Source organism: Pinus tabuliformis, chromosome 9 (assembly GCF_031772625.1).
Source record: "Pinus tabuliformis cultivar Carrire ecotype Pingquan chromosome 9, CPIR1, whole genome shotgun sequence".
NCBI classification, from domain to species: Eukaryota; Viridiplantae; Streptophyta; class Pinopsida; order Pinales; family Pinaceae; genus Pinus; species Pinus tabuliformis.
The window spans coordinates 1,267,274,585-1,267,284,600 of NC_142307.1; the positions used below are offsets into that span (position 1 = coordinate 1,267,274,585).

The window sequence follows — 10,016 nt, forward strand, 5'->3', positions numbered from 1 at the left end:
AAAAAATAGAACATGCTTAACTCAAGCATAATGATAGTGATCTTTATAATTATAGATCATTTACATTCAACTTGCATGTCACACATTTGCTTACAATATAATGACTAAAAAGTTATAGGATTCAGTACATTGGTCATCTTTCAATGGGTCTCATGCAATCCTCTAGTGCTTTGTTGTGCACTTTGATATCATTCTACTATCTTTATTCCTCTTACAACCAAGCTCACTTGCCCAATGTTCCTGCATCACAAGATAAGAAGTCTCATGAGATTCATCATAGGAAAAATTGTAGCAAATGTAACCATACCTTCACAAAGATAATTCCCTACATTGTAGCTTGGGAGTATGATCATCCATCCTTTTACAAGAATGGTCCCTAATGACAACCCTGTTATCCTCATGGATACCCTGGTGCTGTTTTCTTTCACTCTTAGAGCTTTGCCCAAGACCCAAGACATAGAAGGCAAAAAGGAAAAAGGGAAATAAAACATTCATCACAGTTTGTAAAATGATGCAAAATATAAATAACACAGCATGGCCATACACCAACCAACAGCAAAGCAAAAAATATATACTCAACATGAGTGCAAATCAACATACAAAATTTATAACACACATAATTAAAAATAGTATGAAAACACCAAATTTATAAAAATGCTCAACAGTTACAACTTGGTCCCCAATGATCTAATTCAACTTCTGCACAATTATTTACCATTTTTTTACATCTCCTCCCATCGAAATGGGATAAATATCCCACCACATTTAACTAACCCTCTCATTGGTGGAGGCTAGATGACCATCTTTCCTATATTTCATAGTTGTATAGACTCTAGGCACATTCCAAGCCATGTCCTGAACTGTCCTAGTTTCTTTCACGTGACACAACCTTGAGCCATCATTCTTGTGTTGTGGGAAATCCTTTCTCTGGTGATTCTCCCTACAAATCCAACACTTGAAGGGTCCTTTTCCATAATTTTTGGGTTCTTCTCTTGCTACCTGAGCAAGTTTCTCTTCATTAGCAACATTCAATCTCTGCTAAGTCTCACCTTTGTTAGTGGTGAAACTTCTTGTCTTCTTCTCCAATTGCTTCTCTATATTTAAGTGCTTTCTTCCTTTATGTTAGAATTTCCCCCTTGCCTTCACATCGACCTTAAGCTCTGACATGAAGTTTGACTACTCATAACAATGTTTTAGTTTCTTGATCACGTTGTCCAATGTTTGAATTTCTAGAATTTCAATTCGATCTTTGAATGATAATGGCAACCCACTAATGAACGTCTAAACCTAAGCCTTCTTGTCCTTGAGATATGGAACGTATCTCAACAATTCTAGGAACTTGGTGATATACTCATTAGCCAAAATATGTCCCATTTTCGGCTCATAATTCTTTTGGCTTTGCTTTCATAATATTGGTGTGATAAATATTTATCACTGAAGAGCTCTTCAAATTCTCTCCATGTCAACTCTTATTCTCTTATTCCCTTTACATTATTCAAATCTTCCCACCATATGTCTTCTTCCACTTTCAAACTGTATGTGGTTATATTTGTGTGCTAGCTGCTACAATCCCCCCTCCAAAATTTTGCTCATGCTTTGATTTTGGAGCCTCCCTTTGACCATAAGAACTATCTTTTTAACTTGCATTAAGTTTTCTTCTTGTTTTACTAAGTGTCACAATGACTCATTCTCTCATGTTAGGCTTGTGATGTCTTAATTGTGTTTTCTTTCTACTAGCTATTGGGCACTCCTTGACGACAATCAGTCCTTATTGTCAGTAGTTGCACAAATTTTGAAGATAGACAAAGCACCTTTTGTGAAACAAGCTAAGTCTTGCATTGATGACATTGATTGCATGCCTCACTTTAAGGGAATACACAATCCTCTATCAGAGTGAACTGCACAACCCCATGTCGAAGTGAACTACAGAATCCACTAAAACAATATATTGTACAATTAGCTATGAGAGAAAATTGGGCAACCCCTAGTTACAATGAATTACACAATCGCCTGGGAGAGAAAACTACGAATCCATTGAGCCATTGAATTGCGTAGTTCCCAGAGCAAGCCAACTGCGTACTCTTAGAAAATAGGAATTGAACACTTCCCAAAGACATCCATGTGCACTTGTAATTGAAAGTGTGGCTCGTGTTTCTAATTTTATCATCTAACATGTGTTAATCATCTAGGAGTGACTCCTTGATTTTAGATATGTGCGCCCAAAACCCTAACCCTAATCTCGTGGGTGCTCATCTATATAAGAAAGTTGTCCTAGAGTTCATTCTCACACTTTTCTTTAGAGCTCTACTCATTCTCATAAGCAGAAGGAGTTCAGGATTCCATTTGCACTATTTTCCAGGTAAGTTGTCACTTTTTCTTCACTTTTGTCTTTTTTGTTTTCGCAACTGTTGTTTTGTCATGTTTTTCTCATTTTGTCATAGGATTTAGAAATATTTAACTTGAGGATAAAAACACTTAGATTTGATTTTTGGATAGAGTGTAAGACTTTTGGTGCTAATACCACTGCATCATGAATGTTCCTATTATGTAGGAATCTAAATTGGTCATTTCAAAATGAATGAGCTAAGTATAGGGTTTCATATTATGGAAATTATTTTTGAAATTAGCTTATAAATGACCTTACAACAACCAGTCGACCAATAGTTGGAAGAGGAGGTCCCTTCTGTTGGCATTATGAGACAAGTGTTGTCCTTGATGGCAAATCACACTGATGACAAATCATAGTGCAGAAGGATAGCAGCAAGGAATTGATGATCAGACTACAAGTATGAAGAAAAATATATACACGCTGGTTCACTATATACCAAGTTGCGTGTACACGCAGGTTCGCTTCAGTAAAAGCGCGTGTATGTGGAAAACTTATCTTTGGTCCACGGCGGTTATTCCTTGGAAGTTGTGCCTATGGTTTCGGACCTTGGTGTCTCGACGGACGTGTTGATCCCTAGTTTTGAAGTTGATGGTATTGGATTTCTATGGTTTTGGCCCTTGGTATTGAACAAGGCCTAAGGCTATATAAGGAGAAGGAAATCATTAGGCAAGTGTATCTGAAATGTCTTGAATATCTGAAAAAGTATGAGATCCAGTATGCAGGTTATGGGTTGATGATGCATTGCTTGATTTGAGCTAAGGAGGGATCTCACCGGCTGATTGAGAACAAGATCTAAGGAGAGATCGGGATCAAATGGTTTGAAATGAACTATCTTTATGATGCTTATTCTAGATCTACATACTGACGCATGTATTGTTCTATAAGTGTTACGAGTATGACTGATGTCTGGTACAGCTGTAAGTTATGAGAAATTATTTTTAGATCTGTACGCGGGTTGTCTTTGGAAAAAGCGCATATACACGCGGGTTTGATTCATCGAAGTAGCGTATACATTGTAAAGCTTGAAGTTGTAGATGGGTCTGATGGTTATTACAAAGTTCTGTGTCTGCTCTGTGTTCTGGTGACTGTTGTTAACAGGGTTTCAATGATTCAGAGTTTGATGATTGTTTTGAGCTTCAATGATAGTTATGGGTCCAGTATGAAAATTGGATGAAAAGTGGCCTTTCAGATTATGTGTTGTGCTTCAGTGTATCCAGTCTAAAGATTGATGAAACGTGGTACCTGGAGGAGAGAAGATTGTAGGCAAGCACCTACGTACTAGTATCTAAGCTAGTACAAAAGCTAAGGGAGATCTTTGGAGCATTGTAGCAGGTAGCAGCCTGCGTACTAGTAAATGGATTGGCTAGTACAAGAGCAAAGGGGGTTGTAGCTCCCGTACTGGTATAAGACTGCACCAGTACAAATATTGTAAAAAGATTTTCTTATTAAGAAGAAGATTGAGATGACTTGCAGCAGGTGGTTTTCACCCACATTGGGTTTCCACCTTATATCTTTGTGTTCATGTGTGTGGCTTTTGTGTGATGATCTGTTCTGTTATACTGCACCTGTTTACTGTTAATATGGTTAATAATGTTCTGATGCATTTACTGAAGATAAGCTAACTGAATCATAAGAATTCTGGATATACGCTAGTTGCTTTAGACACAGCAGCGTGTACACGCGGGTTCACTTAACTGAAGTAGCGTATATGTTTTTGAGCATTGAAAAAGTTTTAATGATCTGATAATACTGATTCACCCCCCCCTCTCAGTATTATTTCCAACACCTTCCCTCAGTATTTAGAATGGGACGTAGAAAGGTGACATTGAACAAGCCTAAGCCATTTCTTGTACCTTGAGATTATTTGATAACTTTGGCCAGATGATCCATTAACATGTCATGGAAGCCTAAATAAAATTTAATAGGAAAACCATTTGGCCCTAGACTTTTTGATTTTTGTTTTGTTCACATTGTAGCCAACACTTCTGGTTCCTTAACTTCTTTGGACAAGAAAGTGTTCATGTTTTTTGTAAAGAAAGGGGGGGATTTTGTAACAAGCTATAGAATCTCCTATATCGGGCATTCTTCCAGACTATGAAAGAGGAAATGGAACAATTGGGTGCCCTCCTCACCCTTATTCTCAAATGACCTAACCATGCAATCATCACCATCTTTAATCTCCCATATTGTATTTTCTTGCTTCTTGAAATTTACAAACTATTGAATTTATTTTGTATTACTATCACTTGATTGCAGCCACACTATTTTTCTCATTAGTCTCCAATGGTCCTCTTAGATAAGGAGAGAATGAAACTCCTCCTCAGGGGATTCTAGCTTGGATAATAAGTTAGAAGACACATTGTTGGATTTGTGTTCCCTATACAATTATTCAATTTGGTTTTCCACTTCAAACATACCATCTAAAGTATTGGAATATAATTTTTTTACCGAGACTTTGGAAGCTTGCTTGATAGCTAAATAATTTAATGGAAAACTAAATCATAAAAGAGGGAGAGGTTTAATGGACCAGGGGACTCCAAGAATCACATACTAGAGCTTGATAATCCTCTTATTCCAACCATGAGGGACTAAATATGAAAGGAATAGATTTTGAACCTCCAAGAGGAGAGAAATTTAGTAAAATAATCCTATAGTTAGAGAGACCACCCACAACCATAGAGGACTTTATAATGAAACCTTAGTTCAAAAGATGTTCTTAGACAAGAAAGTGGTCTAAATGCTTAGAAATTTCATGGCTATTAGAATGGACATTCCTCCAAGTAGGCAATACCTTAACCAACTCAATATCAATAAGAGTGTGCTTGATCATAAAACCCAAGATGAATGAACTTTGCGGATCCAAATGCAGGATGGGACCCAAAACTTCCTGAAAGGACAAAGTAAAGTTGAGATCACCCTGTATGATGATAAAAGGATCTGCCATTGCACCTGCGAAAGTCATATCCTCCAAAAAAGGAATATTAGCAACACGAGGCCCATAAACATTAAGCACAAAAAAAGGAAAGTGACATTCTTTAACTTCCAATTTCAACAAAATGGATTAAGGATATGCAGAATATGAAATACCCTTGTAGGTCTGGATCCACCTTGTAATCAATCCTCTCAAAATACTATATGCATCAACATGGAAAAAGGACCAATTCTTAAAGCAATTCTCAAGCACTTGCTTGACCTTATCTCCAAAACACATAATCTCCTTAATTAAAATTTGATCAAGTTTGCAGCTTCAAATGAGCCTTTTGAGGGCTACATTTTTATAAGCGACTCCCAACCCTCTCACAATGAAAGGGAGAAAGACCATGGCAACCCCTTTGGATAGGGCATTTCTAGATATAAAGGCTCGACAAGTAGAGGCTTGTCTTCCACTCTTAATCTCTTGCATCACTTTTTCTTATTCTTTAAGGAGATTGGATTTATGCCCTACCATATTAGTAGGGAGAAAATCTATCAGCAATCCTCCACTCAATGGAATAAATTCCTTCAATTTTATATGGGGGAAATAACATAGGTATTCCTTTAAATGGGAGCGTACAAGGGAGATATGTGAGAAGGTGAGGAAGCTCGGGGTTGAGTAGAGGAAAAACAAACCTTCGAGATCTCAGGCTAAGATATAGATGAGGGTAGGATGGGAGACGACCCCATTAGGGCCACAGAGTAGAAGAGATCCATGGGGGGACCAAGAGAAAGCCTTGGAGGGGGGAGAAATATTGTAATGGAAATGGGAGAAACAAGAGGAATGGAGAAGAGAGACTTACTAGAAGATTGCATAATCCTTCGAGTCACCAACCAAGGATGGAGGTGGGAAAGAAACAACAACTTATGGAGTAGTAGAATTCAACCCATGTGACGGTTCCCAAGAATCCAAACAGGAGACCACCCTTAAACCTTTAGCTTTAGAAGGGTTAAACGAAAGTGGGTTGGCCTTGGTACATTTTGACTGCACATGGTCCACCTCATGACAAAGGAAACACCAAGAGGGGAGATACTTGTAGTTAACTTTTTAAGTCTCGACATGACTAGCTAGCATTAAGCCTAGCTTAGAAATCAGGTCATCCTATATATTGACCTCAATTTGCATCCAAGCACATCTACGATCTTGCTTAGACTTCCAACCAAGGTTCAGGATGACAAAAGAGACAAGCTTATTTCTTATCACCATCAAAGATTCAACATTCCAAAAAATAAAGGGGAATTTTAATAAGAGAGGAATGACCTGTTAACGAGTTTATTTTACCCAACATTTCGAACTTCCAAGTGATTCCATCCTCAGGGGATATGCTAAATGATTAAGAGGAGATTAATGATGTCTCTTAGAGCTAGTCTTATGTATAAATGTAGTTTATGGAAATGATTAAATTGAAAAGATTTAGTCGGCTTTGACATTCAGGGTGAATTTACAACATGCGGTTAAGTTCTAACCAAACCTTCAAGGCATCCATTAGCTCAACACTATATTGTATGAACATACAGATAAAGTGAACTTGGAGAAAAAAGCGACATTTAGATCAACTATACAGAGGGGCGTTGTGAATTACATTTTGGACTAAGAATAGAAATGCATATATATATATATGTATATACATTTATTGGATTCACTGTGAATGGAGAATATAAGTATTAATTTTTCACATGTTACTTACTCTAAATGCTAATTGCCATATACACATTTGGGCATCTGCACAGCATTCCCTATGTCTTCTTCAACAGGCTCTATAAACCTTAGATGTAAGCCGCCTTCTCTGATCTTCGTTACTTATTTATCCTCTAATGAAGGGGCAGAGCTTAAGCCCCTGCTGCCTAAAGATGACTCTTCATTCACACAAGTTACATAAAAGGATGCCGTTTCGGTGGATCAATCATAGTAAAGTATGGGGTCATCATGGCCAGAAGCGTTTAGGTGGATCAATCATAGTAAAGTATGGGGTCATCATGGCACTTCTGGAGGGAATAACGGGTTGGTTCTACAATAGATTCTCGTTACACATACACGATTAAGTCAACTTCTGACTTCACCACCTCCCGATGCCGCAAATACAGGTGCCACGTATTTCTTCCGAAACAACAACGGCCATGTGCCAGACGTTTCTTCCAAAACAACAACGGTGGTCATGTGCATAACGTTGGAAATACGCACAATTCGTTACAAGGTTTACTATAAACAACTCAGGTTTCGGTTCCTGGTGTATCTTCTATGTTCGAATTGAATTGGGATTCGGCGCAGGATGTTTTTGGAATTTTAAAAGGCAGTGATTTTTTGGACTTCTAAATGCAGCTGTTGAATCAGCGGTATTTCACTAAATTGGCATGGCCAAAATCGAGTGGAATATCGTGACTAAGCGATCCAGCTTAAAAGAAACAAATTTCAATTAATTACTTCCTCGAACGAAATCAAATTTGATTTCCATAGCCACTGACAGCAATGAATATCCAGCACGATACATTAATGGCGGCCACAAAGAAGAGACCAACTCAGAGCATAACAAAAAATCAAATAGCCATATATTTAGGAAGTAACATACAGATGAAGTGAACTTGACAAAGAGCAGATATCTACATCGGGTATGACGGGGACGCTGTGAACCACACTCCAGGCTAAGAACAGAAGTGAAAAGAGCAGGACGCATTCCATGGAAAACAGGTGGTGGGTGAATGATGTTAGGAAGGCACGAGTCGATCCGGAGGCTTTTTCAGATCCTGGTTCCCACCTTTGTCTTCAACCTGCGGACCCCAACATCACTTTTCAAACAAGAAGCCGATCAAAGAAACGGAGTATAGGTGATGACAATGACACGAATGCCACCAAGGCCGATGAGGAACGTCCCGTAGAGGGTGTTGCAGTAGTGACCCCGATGCCCCGCGGTAGGCGCAAGGGCTCCAAGAACAAGTCCAAGGCTCCTCCTCTACCTGAAAAGCCTAAGACTCTAAACACTTTGGAAAACCGCGTATTTGAGATCCCTAGTGGGGTCGATGTCAGGATGATATTGGAGACGTTTGCGCTGAAAAGCAAGATGGGAGTTTTCATTCTTAGCGGGAGTGGCACTGTCGCGAACGTTACCCTCATGCACCATGCAGCTCCAGGGGGAATGGTGTCATATGCAGGGCCGCTAGACATTCTTTCCCTTTCAGGAGTGTTCCATCCTGTCATTGGAGCTGCGAGAATAACAGTGATTTTGGCAGATAGGCAAGGTATAATAGCTGCAGGCAGAGTGGTAGGGAGCTTGGTAGCATCAGATCTCGTGACCGTCATAACTGGTGTGGCTGCAGACATCCCTTACGAGAGGTTAAATGTGAACCCTTTGGAGGTCCAGCCTCTGGGCTTCTTCAAATCATCTACTATATCTCCACCCGAGCAGCCCATAAATACAATGACTAATCAGCAGTCGGAGGGTAAGCCTGATGTTTATTGATAACGTTTGGTGTGATTTTTTATCAGATTTGTACCCTTTTTCAATGTCTGGTATTTGAAATGACTACCACAAGAGATACAATACCAGTTGGAATGATTTGAAGGTTATTCGTATTATGAAAGGTAGTTAATGGAGAGAGTCAGAGGTTTGATTGAACTACATTTTAAGAATTGAAAGTAAGGATTCTTTTTGAGAGTGAGAGACTCACATAAGCTATATTTTGAGATTTGAGTAGGGGTTTGGTACATTTTGAATTTTGAAGTTTAAGTGGGATTTTTGAAAGTCACAGGTTCAAATCAGCTGCATGTTGAGGTTTGATTAGGGTTTTCAGAGTCACATACGCAAATTATCTAAATGGTCTGAGTAGGGTTTTCGAGAGTCATATACTTAAATTAGCTAAAGTTTGAAGTTTAAGTAAGGGTTTTTCAGTACTCAAACCAGTTATATTTTGAAGGTCAAATTAAGAATTTTGAAAGCACTTATATCAATTACATTTCCAAGTTTAAAGAGTAGTTTTTATTTTGAAAGTGGAATTAAGAATTTTGAAAGCATTCATATCAATTGCATTTCCAAGTTTGAAGAGTGGTTTTTATTTTGAAGGTGAAATTAAGAATTTTGAAAGCACTCATATTAATTACATTTTTAGTTTAAAGAGTGGTTTTTAAAAATATGGAATGGATTTTTATTTTATTTTATTATATATAACTATATAATTAACATAGGATTTTGTTTATCTTTTTTAATGACAATGATTATGGAATTATCTTGTAGAACAATTTTCACCAAGTAAAATATGTATTTGGAAATGGAAATTTGAACCCATGATGGCTAGGAACACAAACATGTGCCCCACCAATTAAGCTAAACTTTTTGGACAATATAAGATTATGTTTACTTATAATTTTTTATAAAATTATGTTTTGAGTATATACTAAATATTATAAATTTGGAATGCTGGTAAATCACTTCTGTGGCTTTATTTTTTTTTTTTAGAAATTTATTGTAATTTTGATTTAATGTTAAACTTTGTTATATAAATCCCTCGATTGGGGTGTGAACTAACTGGGGATCCGCATAGGGATCATAGACATGTTCAATCACCTTAATGCAAGGGCCAGTGGGCGGCCTCACCCATGGCCTCACACAAATTATCACCTCAACGCAATGGACGGTTGCAACCCCCAGTAGATCCTCGATGT

General features: G+C 38.0%; 1 protein-coding gene across 1 annotated transcript; it reads left to right on the top strand.

Moving 5' to 3' along the window:
- Positions 1 to 8,037: 8,037 nt before the first annotated feature.
- LOC149153158 (AT-hook motif nuclear-localized protein 15-like) lies at positions 8,038 to 8,817 on the top strand. Its single transcript, XM_089443719.1, has one exon. It carries the CDS (start codon positions 8,038 to 8,040, stop codon positions 8,815 to 8,817), a length of 780 nt encoding a protein of 259 aa, XP_089299845.1.
- Positions 8,818 to 10,016: the final 1,199 nt, after the last annotated feature.